We start from the raw sequence: 19465 nt of genomic DNA on the forward strand, positions 1-19465 counted from the left end.
ATTATAGAATTACCTGCACTGTACACTTTTATCTGCCAGATACCCACAGACATTTAAGAATAAAGTTGCGGCCTAAATAAACCACATCCAGTGTTTCCTGTCCAAGCAGGAAATTCTTATTGCTAACTAACACAGCTTTGCAACGGGCTAGCTGTTCCTAGGATTGTTGGGCCTAGTAAAGCAGGGGGGGCAGAGGGTAGCTTCCCATCTCTGGAACACCATCATCACTCCTCATTGTCTCTCACACAGCCCCCACAACAGACTCATTCAAGTTTCTAGAGCCTTCAGTAACATTTATCTCTCAGAGCTGTTGTAGTATGAGAGAGATGGATTGGCCTGAGGTACAGAGGAGGAAACAGTCTCAAAGTCCCTGTTTCCATTCCTGTTTTTAGTTCCATTTTAGAGCTGTCAGCTGAAATTCTCTTTCCTGCACATACCATTCAATATCCCTGGATGAAACAATTGGGAATGAAACTCCACTCCTCTCACGGGAACATCTGCAACACATGCATTCATCATGCCCCAGCTGGAGTGGAGAGGCTGATTTTACAGACTTAACTCTTGGGGAGGTGTAAGGGGTGACCATATAAAGACCATCTGATTGCATCTGAAAGACATTCTCTGAGAAGAGACTGAGGTATCTGCAGGCACTGAGTAGATTAGTGCGGTGAGGATGTTTTTGACTGTAAGCACAAACAGATAGGGCCAGAATTTGGCTTAATGGGTATATTGTTTGAATTAGAAATGCGCATCCAGGATTTGTTTCTCTAGATGTTATACTATATAGTGTCTTTGTTCCACAACAACAAAGCGCAGAGTGAATCATGAGGAGATTCAAGCTTCAGGTTGTACACGTAAGCCATGGATATGCCTTCTCCTGCATCAGGATGTATGAAGGACTCTCTGAACATACTCAGTAATTTCCTATGAGACCATTAACAAGTGTCTGCCCACTAAATATGTCAATTGAGCTTGGTGGAATAAGAGGTTTTTTTCTTCAGAAGGAGCAGCAAGGAAGGCCTACTGAGGTATTCCAGTAGTAACTAAAGAGAGGGGATTTTCACCCTAACAAACAGCCTCTGGGGTAGTGCAACCCACAATGCTCGCCAAGCTTCCGTAGCCCACCTGTCATAGAAGTTAATTTCAGCCTAACTAAGCCCAGATGTATCAACATCCATTTTCCTTCCATCTGACAGGAAAACACAATAACTACCCTAGCATTCAAAAACCCATACAGTTTAAGAAAATGACAATTTACAAATGTATGACCAAAAAAACAAATAAAGTGGACATTTCCACATATTAAAACAAGATTCAACAGAATTATGCAATGCTACTATAGAGCAATATTTCCTCATTTCAATATCATTGTGCAATAATGCAAAGTTTAAAATGTCTTGTTTTATTTCACACCACATTCTAAGATGGAGATCTCCATCTATTATTAAATGAAAATAATTCCTCTGTGTACACACACACACACACACACAATTATTCATTATATCTTACAAGAAAATAATTACATAATATAAATGTCCATACCCCAGGCAGTATCTGAAGTGAATTATTGTCCATCCACAATTCCTTTAGGTTTTGTATTTGTTCCAGAACCTCAGGCTAGAGAAAAAATAAATAGTGTAATCAACACACTCATTAATTCTGCATTTTTTTTCCAAATGGTTTCCCTGTCCTCCTTCCTTCTTTATAAATATATTAATCATCTACATCAGGCTTTCAGAAATAAAATTTAATTAAGCAGTACAGTTCTTTAATTTACATACATTATTGTTCTTTATCAAATGGTATAGGAAATCTCAGAAAGCTCTCTAGCAGAAATGGATGCAAAGACCTTAGAAAATCTTAATGCAATTAGAATATTATCAGCTGTCAAAATGTAATTTCTGAATAAAACAGAGAACAAAAGTCAGGACTGTGGAGCTTCAAGATAGATGTGTTGACTTGAAAGACTAGTTCTTAGTTTGGAGCTTAGGTTAAATTTTGCTTTTGGCATAATATACAGTCTTAACAGTGAGGGCAGTATAACAGTGCACACTTTGCTGTGCTACTGGAGCATCTAATGCATTTCTGAATTACCTATATCTCCCAAATCCTCGTTCTCAGCAATGATTTTAAGAATCCACTTTTTCAAGACTAGAAGACTTTAGTGATAGCAAGACCCTCTCTCTGAGTATCATATGTCTCAGGCACACTTCAGCTTTTTAGTCAAATTACTGCTCGTGAAAAAAAAATCAAGAAACAGCTTTATTAGCAGGCTTCAGATACTTGCATAATGTAAGATTGGGCAACATTTCATTCGTGAAACTGACTAACTTCATTGGCTTAATTTTTTTATTACACTTAAAACTAGACTGTTAAAATAGGAAATCTGTCGTTTTGTAGTACTGATTTTTGTACATTTCTACAGTAAATTTTTGCTTTTTGCAAAAATTTTCCATCAGGAAAAATAAAAAAAAAATTTGTTTTGGGTCAGTTTATGATATTGGAATATTTTGTTTTGTTGAACTGACCTGAAATGCTTTACTGCATTGCCCTATCAGCGCACTGCCTTATGGAAGTTGTCATTCAGAGCCCAATTCTCCCCTATTAGCCAGTGTCAAAAGGCAGGGCTTCTCCCCAGCTTTCAAGGACATACTACTATCCCTGCAGTCTTCTTTTTAGGCAGGCTTTTATTGTCCATACTTAAGCAAGCAACCAAAATCAGTTCCTCAACTCACTCTTTGCTTTGTGAAAGAAAACAGAGTCTTCTCTCTTAGGCTGGTTGCAACAAATTAGAGACAGTTTATTTTTTTTTAGCACTTGCAAGGGGAGAGTATACTGGACAGGGGCTCCCCCGTTCCAGGCAGGTCTCCCTTAGATAAACAATTAGGGCAAACATTTATACCTTTGTCACAGACAGTAATGATCAACAACCATGTCTTGTTTATACATATACCTTCCTTCTATCTTACTTTTCTCAGCAGTTCCTGCTATAGTCTGTGTTCCATTCTTATCTAACACAAGGTCAAAAAACAGTATCTCTTACAGTTCTTTCCCACTCGCTTCTCAGGCCCTGCTTTAAAGTCTCACGTTATCAGAGCTAGTGTTAGCCTACCTCTTGCTCTATTCCTAGAATTCCTAGAATATCTGCATTCAAATTCCCTTCATCCTTTCCTCTACTTCCACACTCCCCACTTTTGTACTTCTAGTACAATTTTTAGTTTTAAAATTTTATTTGTATTAAATTTTGTATTTTTGATTTTAGATTAAATGGTTTAGCCTTTGGGTTTTAGTTGAACGCAACGACAAAGCATGGTTAGTATGCACATAAAAAGTGCTGGTAGTATTACGTTTTTTACAACAACAATAACATAATTTTAAGCTAAACAACAGCAATAAAAGTATTAACATTCCCATTGTAATAATGTAATGGGGTTGCTATATAGCCTTAGTTACAAAACACAATACATTATACTTAGTACACAAAGTAGACACTCTATAGGCTGTATGAAAAGCACACTTTTCAATTTGATATATGTTTTGGAGCATATTAATTTTTTTTTTGTAATTTAGAGATTTTTTGGACCTTTGGTAGGAGTGAAAGCAAATTTTGGAACCGGTTAGGTACTAAGGCAGTCCAATTAAAGGGTATTTGAAACCTAAGGGCTAATTGTAGAATTTTATTTGCAGGCCAATAAATAATATTATTGCCTGCAGAAGTGGTGAGATTAAAATGTATGTTTTGCATAGTGGTGGCCTTAACATACACACAGCTGTCATTAGCGTGGAAAAGTAGGTGTCCTGTCAGGGCAGTTCCTTGTCCCGTACCCTTCCAACAAATGTTGTCATGAACAGTGACAACAACCAGGCTTCAGTTTATGTACACACTGAAGCTGGGTTGTTGTTTTTTTTTAACATGATATACATATGATAGATACGTATGACATTATATCTGGTAGAAACTTTCTCCTTTTAAAACCTCCTCCTGTTCTGTGATTTATATAATTATGCAAAAGAGCACTCTTTCCATAGTAGTGAACTGTAATGTCACTAATGCTTCAGAATTAGTTTTAACATATTACGCATGCCAGTTAGAAATGGATGGTTTGTACTGCCAACAAGATGTGCATGCAACAAAACATACAGACGTATAACTAGATTTCTCTAATAAGAATTTACCTGGATTTATGATTAATGACAATCTTTACTTCACATACAGTTTCTCAGAAATTATTTATATTAGAGGAAATGGGTCAAATCCTGTTCTATTATACCCTTGCAACTGAATGGATTTTTCGTATACCATGAGAACTTCAGATACAGGGTCCTGAGTTCACATTTACCCATTATATTAAGTGCATACATTTTTCACTCAACCAGAATTTTTCACCATTTTCATCCTAATAGGTCCATTTCTTATTTCTGAAATAAAGTACATCTCTTTCAGACAATAATGCTGGCATCTATTTTGCTGCACATTATCCAAATAAAGAAATATTTCCATGTATCTCTTTGGACTTTCTGGAAAGAGCCAACATATCCTAATCACTGGCAATTTCAAAATTGTTTTTGAAGAACATTAAATCTTACTTTTCAAATAAAAAGCTTACAGCTTAATGTTAGATCATTCCTGGACTTCTGTGCTTTCTCACAGATAGGCTTATTGTGGCTAATTCATCAACAGCATAACTCCATACACAAGGGATGAATCTGCCCCAAAATATTGGTACATACAAACATGCTGTTTTACAAAGGCCTAGACCATGACAGAGATCTCTGGCAGTTGAAAGCCTTATGGAAGATGAGGCAGCAATGGTACAAAGTGGCCTCAACCTCTCTTGTACTTTATATCACCAAACAAAACGCTAAATAATTTGTTATTCATTAGCTCATTCAGAATTTATTGTTTTAATTGATTGAATTCAATGTTATTAAGAAGCCCACTGCTGATGACCAAGCTGACATTGTTTACTGTTAAATATTAATGGTTATTTATATAATGTCAATTGTGTGCTAGCTGCTTTACACACATAAGGGTAGACATACATCATACTCAAAAGTTGTAATTTAGGTATTAGTGTGATGGTGCTATAGAAATATCTAAGCCAGTCTGATAGAAAGAAGGGATTTGGTGCCTGATAAATGTGCTGGATTAATAGCTCCTATCAGCGAAATCATCAATTATCATCCACAGAATCCACAGAATAAGCACAACAGAAGATCAGTTTAAATTTCCTCATATTGCCCCACAAAAGTGCCTCATCACTGACATAATAGAAAAACACGTATAGATGATGTTAAATCAGTCCTTTGCCTCTTTATTGAGATTGAGTACAATTTTCTAAAGCACCCAAGTAACTTCGGTGTCTAAGTCTCATTTTCAAAAATGACTTAGGCATTTAGGAGCCTCCGTGAAAGTCAATGGGACTTAGGCTCCTAAGTCACATAAGTGCTTTTGAAAAGTTTAGCCCTGCTAGTAAGAGTAGTTTGCCACTTACTGCCAAATGTGGTGGTAGCTTTGGAAATACTAACACCTGTTCAAAAGTAACTACGATGGAATCACCAATTCATTTCACATATTGGTAGGCCTCCCATATCTATTAGTTGTTATTGATATTCACTTCCAACTTCGGCCTGATTTCAAACAACTTGCTGGAATTGAAAGGTCTTGTAATTCCATTACCAATCCTCTGAGCCATGGCAAGTTCATTATTTTACTAATAAATGTGCCCAGTGCCAAAACATCTTTTAAGTTAAAAATTTAATTCTCCATGTATAAAAGGTCTAACACACACACACAAACACACGCACACACACACACACATATTCTACCAAAACATTTTTCCTTACCAGCTCAGAGAACTCATTATTGCCTAGGTCAAGCCTCTCCAGCTGCGTCAGTTTGTGCATTGACCTGTAACAGACAAGGAAAATATATAAGGTGAAAATTTTACCTTGAAATTTTGGGCCAAATTCTGCTCTGTTATACCAGATAAAGCCATGGGCTTCAATGGAATTACATCAGATTTACACGGATATAAGAGCAGAGTCTATACAATTTGTTTCAGATTTAAGGCATATTTGCTTAAGTTTCTGTAGCAAAAAATATTACTTCTAATACAAAGATAGCCACAAGGAAGCAAATTGAACCATTCTATAATTTTACTGATTTAACCTGAGTCACTCCAAGAATGAATTTGACTCAAGTATTTTAAAAAAAATATGAAGTCACATATATTTTCACAATTCTAATGAAAATTTTTATTTATACCACCCCCAAAAATGAATTAGGGGCTTTACAGAAAAAGTACAAACACATGGTCCTTGCCCCAAAGAGTTTGCAGTCTAATTTCAGACATGACATAATGACATTGAAATTCATCCGTGTGCAGAGGCGCAGCACAGAATCTACATAACAATTAATTCCCACTTAAACCCTATTTTGAGGGCTTATGCTAGCCTGAAGTAATGCACAGTCCTGAGACTAGTCCTCTGCTCATGGGCAATTCTGGCCCTGCATACATGTAACAAACAATAGGAGGAAATGAAGTGAGAAAAGAAAAGGAATATACAGTAATAATATAATTAGATTACTCTGTTATTGTACATTTACATTTGGTTGATAATCTGAAAAAGACAGTTACCTTTTCCGTAACTGGTGTTTTTTGAGATGTGTTGCTCATGTCTATTCCACAATAGGTGTGCATGCTTGCTACGTGCACCGGTGCCGGAAGTTTTTCCCCTGGCAGTACCCGTATGGGAGTGCCCCCCCACAACCCTTGGAGCGGTCCCTGCCAGGCACGGTATAAGGGGCGCTGCACTCCCCCACACCCTCAGTTCCTTCTTGCCAGACAACTCCGACAGAGGGGAAGGAGGGTGGGGTGTGGAACAGCCATGAGCTACACATCTCGAAGAACACCAGTTACAGAAAAGGTAACTGTCTTTTCTTCTTCAAGTGATTGCTCATGCATATTCCACAATAGGTGATTCCAAGCTGTATCTATTGGAGGTGAGTAGGAGTTCACAAGTTCTTGGGACGGAGTACAGCCCTGTGGAACCTGGCATCATCCTTGGCCTGGGAGACGATCGCATAGTGCGAGGTGAACGTATGAACTGAAGACCACGTGGCAGCCCTACAAATGTCCTGGATGGGGATGTGGGTCACGAAGGCAGCCAACAAGGCCTGTGCCCGAGTCGAGTGTGCCCTCACAATGGGCGGCAGGGGAACCCCTGCCAGCTCATAACAGGAACGGATGCACGAAGTGATCCGCTTAGAAAGCTGCTGAGTGTAAATCAGCTGACCCTTCACGCGCTCAGCAGAGGCGACGAACAGTTGCGAAGACTTTCTGAACGGCTTGGTCTGCTCGAGGTAGAAAGCCAGAGCTCACCTCACGTCAAGTGTGTGGAGATGGCGTTCCTCACTAGTCACGTGATGCTTGGGGCAGAGGACTGGCAGAAATATGTCCTGACCCATGTGTTAGGTGGAGACCTCCTTCGGGAGGAACGCGGGGGATGGGCGGAGCTGGACCTTGTCCTTGTGAAAAACTGTATACGGCGGTTCGGAGGTTAGGGCCCTGAGCTCTGAGACCCACCTGGCCGACATGATAGCTACCAGGAAGGCCACCTTCCATGAGAGGTGAGACCAGGAACACGTGGCCAGTGGTTCAAACAGGGCCCTTGTGAGACAAGCCAGCACCAGGTTTAGGTTCCACTGTGGAACCAGCGTCTTGGAATATGGATAGAGACGGTCCAAACCTTTAAGGAACCGGCTGGTCATAGCATGGGAAAACACCGTGTGCCCTTGCACCGGGGGATGAAAGGCCGATATGGCCACCAAGTGTACCCTGACTGATGAGGACACCAGTCCCTGGGCCCTCAGGTGGAGGAGGTAATCAAGGATAAGCTGGATCGGGACGGCTGTCAGGGAAACACCCTGGCCTGCCGCCCACCTCGAAAACCAACACCACTTCGCCACACAGGAGCGGTGAGTGGAGGGCCGTCTACTTTCGAGGAGGATGCGCTGAACCTGTTCCGAGCATGTCCCTTCCTTGTCACTGAGTAGCCACGCCGTGAGATGAAGCATTGCTAGGTTGGGATGGAGGAGGCTGCCTTGGTCCTGAGAAAGGAGGTCCAGGCGGAGCAGAAACTGCCATGGCGGAGCTACCGCTAGCCCCAAGAGGGTCCCATACCAGTGCTGCCTGGGCCATGCTGGGGCAACGAGGAGGACCCTGGCTTTGTCCGTCTTTATTTTCTCCAGGCCCTGCTGATTAGACAGAATGGGGGAAAGGTGTAGAGAAGCCGGCCTGACCAGGACAGGATAAAGGCATTGGAGATAGCGCCCCGCCCCAGGCCCCCCCAGAGCAGAACTGGGGGCATCGCTGGTTCTGCCGAGTCGCGAATAGGTCCACCTGGGGAGTTCCCCACCTTTGGAAGAGCTGGTGAGCCTCTTCCGGGTGTAGAGACCACTTGTGCTGAGAGGAAATATTCCTGCCCAAGCGATCTGCCCTCACATTCCTGACACCCGGCAGGTGGAAGGCTTTTAGGTAAATGTAGTGGGCTATACAGAAGTCCCATAGACTGAGGGCTTCGTGGCAGAGGGCAGAGGATCAGGCCCTGCCTTGCCTATTCATATAGAACATCGAGGCCGTGTTGTCCATGAGGACCCTGACTACCTTGCCCTCCAGATGAGAGTGGAAGGCCATGCATGCCAGCCGTACCGCCCTGAGTTCCTTGATGTTTATATGAATGGGTAGGTCTTGTAGAGACCACAGGCATTGGATCTGAAAGTTCCCCACATGGGCCCCCCCCAGGTCCAAAGAGTCGGACACCAGCTCCAACGACAGGGCTCTGAACGGGACTCCTTGGAGCATGTTGTTTAGGGCAGACCACCACTGCAGGCATTGTTTATCAACAGGCCCAGGGCAGCACATGTGGACAGGAGGAGTGCCACATGATCCCTCACCTGTGACCAGGAGGTGCCTTTGACTAGCCAGTTGTCCAGATATGGGAATATTTGGACCCCCTGGTGTCTGAGGTAGGCCGCTACCACCGCCATACACTTTGTAAAGACCCTGGGGGCAGTGGACAGACCAAAAGGTAGGATTGTGTAGTGACTCTGTCCCACCACGAAACAGAGGAAGTGTCTGTGCCCCTCGAATATGTGAATGTGGAAGTACGCATCCTGTAGATCAAGGGCAGCGTACCAGTCCCCAGGATGCAGAGAGGGGATGATGGAGGCCAGGGAAACCTTGAGTTTCACCATCTAGTGGTTCAGGCCTCGCAGGTCCATGATGGGCCTGAGCCTCCCTTTGGCCTTCGGGATAAGGAAATACTGGGAGTAATACCCCTTGCCCAGGAACTCCTTGGGCACCGCCTCTACAGCTTCTAGGTCCAGGAGCCGCCCCACCTCCTGCTCGAGCAGAGCCTCGTGAGAGGGGTCCCCCAGGAGGGATGGGGGCGGAGGGCAGTTGGGCGGGGAGGAGGTAAACTGAAGGGTGTAACCTCAGGAGATGGTGTTGAGGACCATTGGTCCGAGGTGAGCCGCGACCATTCCGGGAGGAAAGCACACAACCGATTGGAGAAAGGGAGCTTTATTGGGGGTAGGTCCCTGCTGAGAACTGGAGGGGTACCCCCAAGCATCCCGTCAAGAACATCTTTTGCCCACCTGCTTGACCTTAGAAGACCCACGCGGGGGGGCAGGCTGGGATTGCTGTTGTGGGCGCTTTCTATTGTCCCACTGCTTTTTGTGGGTGGCCTCGTACTTCGGGAGGGCGGCTTGGGGGGGAGCCTGCTGCGGCTTGAACTTGGGTTTTGCCGGAGGAGGGACATAGAGGCCCAAGGTCTGGAGGGTCATGTGGGAGTCTTTCATACCATGCAGCCTTGTGCCTGTTTCCTGAGCAAACAGAACCTTCCTGTCGAAAGGGAGATCCTGCACTGACAACTGCGCTTCGCTGGAGAGCCCAGAGAGCAGAAGCCATGATGCCCATCTCATGGACACCGCTGAGGCCATGGACCATGCAGACATGTCCGCTGCATCCGAAGCAGCCTGCAGGGATGCCCTTGCAACCACCGCCACTTCCTCCACAAGCACCTTAATTCCTTCTTATCGCACTCCCGGAGGGAGTCCTCAATCTTGGGGAGGGATTCCCAGAGGTTAAACTCGTAGCGACTCAGGAGAGCCTGATGGTTTGCTACTCGTAGCTGAAAGCTTGACAATGAATAAACTTTTCTCCCGAAAATATCCAGCCTCCAAGAGTCTTTGTTCTTGGGGGTTGGGGCTGGTTTCCCCTGCTGCTCCCTGTGGTTGACCGACTTGATCACCAAGGAGTTGGGCGCTGGGTGGGTATACAGATACTCGTGTCCCTTTGTGGGTACAAAGTACTTGTGCTCCGCCTTTTTAGAGATGGGAGCCAACGAGGCTGGTGTTTGCCACAGGGCATTTGAAATTCTTGCCACCCCTTCATGGTGAGGCAAGGCCACCCTGTCTGGTGCTGAAGGGGACAGACAGCACATTGAACAGGGAGTCTGAGGGCTCTTCTATCTCCTCAATCTGGAGGTGGAGGCTCGCTGCCACCCTTTTTAGGAGGTCTTGGTGGGCCCGGTAGTCCTCCTGTGGGACGGAGGGGGGCGGGGCCACAATCAGCTCCCCTGGACAGGGCGAGGCCGATGCGGTGCTTTGGATGTCATCCAGCGGATCCCCCACCTGGTTGGACTCCAGGCACAGTACTGAGGACACAGGTCCCACTAACCTTTTTTCTGGTGGTCTGAAGATGTACGCCGACGGTGCTTCCGAGGCCCTAGCTACCGAGCGAGCCCCCACCGGGGGCTGCGCCAGAGGCCACGGTGCCCACTGGTACCACTGGGCTGGCCACAATGCTTCGTGCCATTGTGCTTGCTGAGGCACCAGCGGGGCTGGCTAGCTTGCCCTGTAGACAGGCGGCTGTGAGGGGAGGCCACTGCTGCTGCCTCTGGACCAGGAGTATCAGCAGTGCCAGGATCTTCATTGGCCACGGGACGGCGATCTCGATGTGGAGGAGCGGCACCGACAGTAGTAGCTGCTTTGCGAACGGCCTCGATGGGCAGACCCACGTTGGCAAGATGCCGGCAATCAACGCCTGGGGCTACGGTGCCTTGGCGGAGACTTGGAACTGGAGTCAGAGTGTGAACGGCATCGACGATTGTGCCACAACTGACTGCAGTATCTCCTGCAAGACGAGGACCGTTGATGACGTCTGCCACAGTCCCGTAGACATTCGCTTTGCAAAGATGAGCGGTGACGGGAGTCCCGGTTGGACGGCACCCATCTGGACAGTCTGGCCTGCGTCAAGGGCAATCTACATGGACTAAGCCCTGAATGGTCGCTGGGTGGTGAGCGGTGTCAGGAACGTTCCCTTGACCAAGACCGGTACTGGGCTGGTGGCGACTGCGGAGATCCCAGCAGTGGCTTGCCTCTGGAGCATGGGGCCGACATCGGCGGAGCTCCGGGCACTGGCATGGACATGACATCCCTGGCTGCCTGGAGGGCTTTGGGCGTAGATGGCATCTGGACATCCAGAGAGGTCTGCTCCGAAGGGGCCAGGCTACTCTGCTCAATGTGAGTCGGAGGCCTAGGGCCCGATGGGGATCGAGGACTACCCGACATGGGCCTAGCCTCTGTCCCAGACTTCCCTCAGTGCCGTTGCAAAGAGGGAGTCTTTCCAATCCTCTTGGCGTGCCCCGTGGATGGGGAGCAGTGCCGACGGGATGAGGGTACTGGAGGGTCTCCGTGTACCGACACCGCAGTGCCGGGTACCAGTTCGGAGCGGCGTGCCGGGGTCGGGGCCAGGACCAGCGCCGACTCCATCAGGATGGCCCGGAGCCTAACGTCCCTTTCTTTTTTAGTCCAGGGCTTGAAAGACTTGCAGGTCTTGCACATTTCGCTGATATGGGTTTCTCCCAAGCAGCACAGACAATCCGTGTGTGGGTCGCTCCTTGGCACAGAGCACCTACAAGAGTCACACAACTTAAAGCCTGGGGCGCAGGGCATGCCCTGGCCTGGTCTCAATGACTAACTAAACTAACTGAATTAGGTAACTGACTACAGGTACTACTGAACAAATGAAGAGCTGGGGACGAGCTGCAGCAAAGCTGGATGCACCTTCACTGGCGGCAAGAAGGAACTGAGGGCTGGAGGAGTGCAGCCCCCCTTATAGCACGCCAGGCAGGTGCCGCTCCAGGGGTCGCTACGGGTACTGCTAGGGGAAAAACTTCCGGCACCAGTGCACGTGGCAAGCACGCACACCTATTGTGGAATACACATGAGCAATCACTCGAAGAAAAACTAATCTTTCATTCCTGCCATAACTAAACAGTTACACTGACAAATATTATTATGGATTTTTCCTGATCTATTATCTTAAATAAATCAATGTAAACACTCAAGATAAACTCTGGAACACAATTTTTAATTAAGCAATTATATACTGTACCAAGATATCTAGTGGTGACATTTATTTAAGAAGTGTAACCTACTAGATATTTATTGTAATTTGCCATTTTATAACATAAAGAGCAACAATGCTCAATAGGGGATTTGATGTGATTAGCCCTGTCCAAGAGATTAACCAAAATGAAAAGAGACAAAACAGCCCAGGACATATACAGTGTTTTAAATGTATTGGTGATTTGCCAGTTCCTAGATAAAGACCCACTTTAATAGTGAAATAATATTCAGGGCCAAATTTGGCTGTCTATCATGTCAAAGTACTGTGGAAGCAACTTCATAATCTTACATAGAAAGAGAAATGTTCTTCATTAGATAAAAGATATAGGGCAAAAATTTAATATTCTTTAAGCATATTATAACAGTTTATTCTTTTTCTGTCTCTCACTATCTTTCTACACTAGAAAGTCTGAGGGACGTTTTTTCTAGGGATCAACAGACAGCTGGTACATCAGTGAAATGGAGGAAAGTACTAAAATATTACCAGATTGGACCGGATTGTTTATGCTATTCTGTGGGTGCACTAAGGAAGTGGGAAAGCATAATGAGCTCCTCCTGCCTCGAGCTTCTGCTCCACTGCAGGGCACAATTTCAATGTAGGACAGATATTTTTTCCTCTGTGCACTTCCTGGCATACAAGACACCCAAAAGGGATGTAGAGATCCCACATCTGTGTGTGGGGAAACTTGCTGTACTCCCTCACAGCAGACTTCCTCCTCTGAGCTCCCTTCAGGGTGGTGAAGCTCCTTGCTGCCCATACTGCAGCACTGTGTAGACATGGAACAGCAAAGCCTACAAAAGCAGCTCACCTTCTTTGGAACACCATGAAATGCAATGAAAAATCAAGAATACGAGGTAATTCATGCCTCGTAATAATTAATCAACCACAGTGAGTATGGTAAAGGACTGTATCAGGAGGAACTTGAATTTACATCTGTGATTAATCACTGTGTAATCATGAAAAACTCATTTGACCACCTTGTACCTCAATCAGTGAAGCTGCAAATTATGAAAGGCAAGAATCTTACTGACAATAAAATTCTAGATTTGAGGTCATTTATCTTGGTCCTGCATAAACCAACTGTAATACCTCCCCTACCCCTGCAAAAAAACAACAACAAAAAACAAAAAAACTCAAAACAAACAAACAAAAAAACCCTACCCCAAAAAAACCCCCATCCTTTACATTCCTGTTATGTGCTACATTGCATTCTCCCCCTCCCCCTGCCCCCGGATACAGGTTACAAACATCACTGAAATGTATATTTAAATTAAACTATCTGAATTTCACAAAATCAGAAGGACCCGAGTGTGACAAAAGGCAGAATAAGAATGCACTTGGAGATTTTATTTTCCAGCTCTGCATAACAAAGTTAGGCCACATTCAGGCTATGAAATTTAGAGCTCCATTCTACACAGCAAGAGAATAGAAAAGGTCCAAAGGCTAAGAAGGATGATAAATACCCAGGCTGCTTCCAGTGTCACAATGTTCACATTGCTGCTTTAGTGTGCTAGTGTGAATCTGTCTATCGGGCTGGGAATAGCACCTTCCAAGCTGTAGTGTAGACCAATGGGGCCAGGATTTCACCCTGAATTGTATTGTTTAGAGTAGAGAGGACAGAGTCATCCCAAGCATAAACTGACTCTGTTAAAGCCATTTGAATTACACCAGCAATGAATAAGGCCCAAGATACTTAAAATAATATGTAAATGGTGTTTGTAAGATGCTTCAGTGAGGGTAGCAGTATAATCTATGCACCTTTTGGACTGATATTAAACACAAGGACGAAAGACAGCAAAAAAATCCTCAAAACTAGGTACAAGATTTTCAACAGAAGGTAGGAAAATTTTTGAGTAACAAATTTTTGAGTAATTTATAACTTATGAACAGCAGTGGGAGAAGGAATCAAAGTTATTTTTGGTTATTGGTAGGTGCAAACAATATCTTGGTCAGATCAGACTGACGCAGCTTCTTTTCACTCATTACAAAGTTTCCATAGGGCCACTGTCACCAAGTCCATGAGCGCGCCAAACCAATGCTGGCAAAGCCATGATGGGGAGATCATGACGACTCTGGCTTTGTCCCTTTTGATCTTCATGAGGTGCTGCTGATAAGCAGGATCAGCGGGAAGTCATACGTCAGGTCGCCTGTCCAAGACAGGAGAAAGGCATCAGAAAGCGACCCACTGTTGAGATCTTGCAGGGAGAAGAACTGGTGGCATTTCCTGTTCTGCCTGGTGGCAAATAGGTCCACTTATAGAATTCCCCACTTCTGGAAGATCATTCTGATGACCTCCGAGTGGAGGGACCACTCGTGGAGAGAAAAGGTGATCCCCCAGCTGCTAAGGCGATCCCGCAGAGTGTTTCGGACACCAGCGAGATTTAGAGCCTCGATGTGAATGTCGTGCTGGATAGAGGGCTGAAGACCATGCTCCCTCTTGTCTGTTGACATAGAACATGGACGCTGTATTGTCCATCAATACCTGTACCACTTGATGGGACCACTGAGGAAGGAACACTTTGCAAGCCAAACGGACGGCCCTGAGTTCCCTGACATTGATGTGCAGTGACAGCTCTTCCTGGGACCAAACCCCTGGGTTTTGAGTGATCCAGAGTGGACTCCCCAACCCAAGTTGGACACATCTGATACTAGTACCATCATGGGTTTCGGAGTTGCAAAGGGTACCCCTTCAGACATATTTCCCGGGTCGGACCCCCATTCCAGAGCAGTAAGTACCTGTGGTGGAATTGTGAGGACCTTGTCCAGGTGGTGCCTGGCTGGGCTGTAGACCAACACCAGCCACATCTGGAGGGGTCTGAATCATAGTTGTGCATGCTGCCAAGTGGCATAAGTGCATACTGCCTTGTGCCCTAGCAACCTGAAGAATACCCTGGCTGTGGTGATTGGGTGACTGGTAAGTTGGGCAATGAGATCCTACATTGCCTTGAATCTGGGTTCCAGGAGAAAAGCCCTGTCTCAGGTAGAGTCCAAAACCACCCTGATGAACTCTATTCTCTGCACCTGGGACCAAGGTGGATTTTTGTTCATTTATCAAGCGACCCAGAGCTCGGTAAGTGGCTTGACCAGCTCGATACTGTGATGAACCTGTACCTTCAAACGACCCCTGATGAGCCCCCAATCATTGAGGTACAGGTAGATCTGAACATCCCGGCATCTTAGGCAAGCTTCAAGTACCGCCATGCATTTTGTGAACACCTTTGATGCTGTAGCCAGGCCAAACGGGAGCATTGTGAATTGGTAGCGGGCCCATCCTACTACGAACTACAGAAACCTCCTGTGCCTGTGGAAAATTGAGATATGAAAGTACACGTCCCTTAGGTCAAGGGCAACGTACCAATCTCCAGGATTCCGGGAGGGGATAATAGAGGCCAGGGAGACAATGCGGAACTTCAACTTTTTGAGATATTTGTTAAGGCTTTGTAGGTCCAATATGGGACGCAGACCCCTGTTGGTCTTCAGTATCAGGAAATACAGAGAGTAGAACCCTTTCCCTCTTAGATGCATCGGGGCTTCCTCTATGGCCCCTACCACAGGAGGGGTTGCACCTCATGGGTGAGAAGTTGCTCATGAGAAGGGTCCCTGATGAGGGACGGGGAAGGGAGGTGGAGAGGGGAATAGAAATAAACTGGAGGGTATATCTCACTGTTCCTGTACTGAGGATCCACCAGTCCGATGTTATAGAAGCCCAAGCAGGGAGGAAAGGAAACAGGTGATTTGAAAACAAAAGGGATGCAGGATCCTGGCTGCAGACTGGAAGGTCGTCCTTGGGCTGGCTTGCTTCCAGGAGAGTAGCGGGCAGAGCCCGAATAGGAGGAAGAGGCTGGTTGTTGGCCTTGATGGTGCTTGTAACCCTTGCCCTTTTTACGGTAGAGCTCTGGTCGGGCTTGCCCTCCTGGTCTTTGATGTTGCTGTGGCTTAAACCTCTTTCTGGCAGGGGCCAGTGTGTAGAGTCCTAGGGAACATAAAGTAGCCCTAGAGTCCTAAAACCCATGTAACCATGAGACTGTCTGTTCCACAAACAGGCCTAGGCCATTGAAAGGGAGGTCCTGAGCTGACGGCTGGGCCTCCATCGACAGTCCCGAAGATAGCAGCCACGACGCATGTCTCATTGCCACAGCCATAGTGATGGACCTGGCCACTGAGTCCGCCACGTCAAAGGCTGTTTGAAGGGAGGTTTTGCCTCTTTTCTCTCTTCCTCTAAAATAGCCAGGAATTCCTTCTTGGAGTCCTCTGGCAGCGAGTCTGCGAACCTGGCCACAGACTGCCACACTGTGAAGTCAGACCTCTCAAGTAAAGCCTGATGGTTTGCCATGTGTAATTGGAGGCTGGCAGATGAATACTTTTTTCTGCCGAATAAGTTTAGCCTCTTTCCGTCTTTGTTCTTGGGAGTTGGGCCAGGTTGGCTCTGCCTGTCTCTCTAGTTGGCCGCATAAACCTCTAGAGTTCGGGGCTGGGTGGGAATATAAGGACTTAAAGCCCTGAGCAGGGACGTAATATTTCCTCTCCGCCCATTTGGAGATGGACGGGAGAGAGGATGGGGTCTGCCATAAGGTTTTGACCAATTTTACCACCCCTTCATGGACCAGCAGTGCTACCCTAGATGGGGCCACCACGGCCAAAATGTCAAAGACGGTGTCAGAGGGTTCCGCCAGCTCCTCTGCTTCTAACCCCAGGTTCGCCACCACCCGCTTTAACAGCTCTGGGTGTGCCTTGAAATCGTGCTGAGGCACTGTCTGGGATGGTCCTGGCACTGCCTTGTTGGGTGAGAAGGATGAGGAGGGGAGGGCAGGGGGAGGAGCTGGCTCTGCATCCCCCATAAGGGTGGCCTCATCCAAGTCCAGAAAGTGCTTGCTCAGATCCTTACTCTGGAGGCTGGGGGGGGAGAAGGAGGGGCACGGGCAGGAGATTGTCACCGACTGCCTCTCTGATGCCCCGACACTGATCGTTGCATCTGGGTTTCTGATGCCTGGGGGAACACCCAGGGGTTCCAAAAGTGCCACAGCGTGGGCCACTGGTCCTGTGAGCGTGCACCAGCTCATAGTCCTGGTGGAACTCCCACCCTGATCTGTCTGGGTAGGCCTGGCTCAAGGGACACGCAGTCTCCTCAGCCTCCGAGCCCGAGGAGAAAAGTTCCTGCCTTGGGGACCATGGTGGTGCCGTCGCCGTGTCCATCTCCCTTCCGTGCCTACCCTCCTGGCACTTACTGCTAGGGGAGAGGTCCTGGGGTTCAGTGTCTTGGTACATTCTGCCCGGGGACCAGTAGCGGAGCTTGGTGCACTGATGACTGTACACCGGCGATCAATGTCTGGAGTTCTGAGATGGATGCCGGGACACCAAATACAGGAATGGGGCTGTCTTAACTCTGGGGATTGTTGCCGTGAGTCTGGCGATCAGCATCTCAGACCCAGGAGTAGTAAGATGAGGCCCTGAAACATAAACCCTTATATCAGAGGCCTGGTATGAGGCCTAAGGCCTGAACTAAAGTAATGGTCAAGAATTTGCTAACATAAAGCAAAGTTAAGCTGTGAGCCAGAGGCAGGCCCTGCTTGCAGAAGCTGGCAAGGAAAGGACTGATGTTTCCAAAATATATATATATACCTAAAAGGTACTTGACACCAGAAATATCAGAACACTCCTATACTTGCACATTCCACACACATAACAAGGAACAAGCTGACCCATCCCAAAGACAGGGGCAAAAGGCTAACATGATGGATAGAGTTGTTTTGTTTGAGCCAACTTGTACAAGGTGAGAGGTGGCACCTTACTGCATAGAGGGGTTGCACCTCGATACGTCAGGAGTGATGTGTAACTTGTTTGTACCTGTGCATAAGAATGCATCCCTGCCATTGGATGTGGATGTCATTATCCAGCCTAGAGGGCACTGGAGTGTTCCGCCACTGACTGAGCTGTGTCCATTGTCACATATGTATGAGCAGAACTGTAGACATCTGATCTGGGGAGCTAGAGACTGTGTTTCGTTTGACAATAAACCTGGCCGGGTGCATTTCTACCTTATTGGAGTCTGTTGTCATTGGGTGTTCTCTCGGGGTCTGCTGTGTCAGCTATCTGTGCAGAGCCGAGGCAGCACACAGAGGGGACACGCAAGCAGCCAACTGTTATCAGCATTGGATAGAGCAGAGCACCACACCGGTGGCGTCTGACAACACCAGGGACCGGCAGCATGGCTCTGGGGACCTACGCCATGGCACAGGTGACTGCCGTTGCTCTGAGGATCGATGCCAATGCTCCAACGACCATTGCCGTGATTCCGGGGACTGGAGGCATGTTGGGTCTTCGCTGACTGCCCGAAGAGTGATGCCATGCCTCAGGGGACCAATGCTAAGAGTCCAGCGAATGGTGCCAGGAGCTCTGGTCAGTATGGGTGGGTCGAAAGCGCGTCTCTGGAGATCGCTGCTCTGATGCCAATAGCTGCAGTGCCGGGGAGCAATGCCTCAAGAATGAAGAACGTTGCGTGGGCCTCGGTGATGGCTTCCCTCTTTAGATGACGACATCTTGACAGGGCGGTGGTGGTGGCATTGGCAAAGACATGATGTCTTTAGCAGCCTGGAACCTGAATGGAACCTCCAGGTGCGGGGATTTCTGCCACTACCTGGGGTGGCTGGTGGGTCCCTAGGAAGGCTTGATAGCCTAGCCAGTGATGCAGGTGCCTGGTTGAGCGCCAGAGAAGATACGCTGCCACGCACGGACCTATGCTGCTATCTGGATTTCCCCTTCCGTGTACAGGGCATTGAGGAGTGCCCTCTCCCAGTGTGCCTCTTCTGCTTCTTAGCAGACACTGGGGATGGGGATCGGTGATGGGCGCAGATCGGTGCAGGCAGCGCACTTCGCACTGATGCCATGGTGCTCGGTGCAGAGTCCAGTTGTGTCAGCTCAGAGGGCCGAGTCCTTAAGGAGTGCTCTTAGTCTTAGGCTCTGCTCTTTTTTAGTTCTTGGCTTGAAGC

At 46.9% G+C, this 19465-nt stretch overlaps 1 protein-coding gene across 1 annotated transcript in view; it reads right to left on the minus strand.

The window, feature by feature from the left end:
- Positions 1-19465, minus strand: part of LRRC7 (leucine rich repeat containing 7) — a 386482-nt gene that overhangs the window by 144485 nt on the left and 222532 nt on the right. Inside the window, exons 8-9 of the mRNA XM_073357368.1 lie at positions 5848-5911; positions 1543-1617 (exon numbers count right to left, since the gene is read on the minus strand). Of these exons, the coding sequence (XP_073213469.1) occupies positions 1543-1617; positions 5848-5911 (139 nt within the window). The remainder of the gene's footprint in view (positions 1-1542; positions 1618-5847; positions 5912-19465) is intronic.

This window comes from Lepidochelys kempii, chromosome 8 (genome assembly GCF_965140265.1).
Source record: "Lepidochelys kempii isolate rLepKem1 chromosome 8, rLepKem1.hap2, whole genome shotgun sequence".
In the NCBI taxonomy this organism is placed as follows: Eukaryota; Metazoa; Chordata; order Testudines; family Cheloniidae; genus Lepidochelys; species Lepidochelys kempii.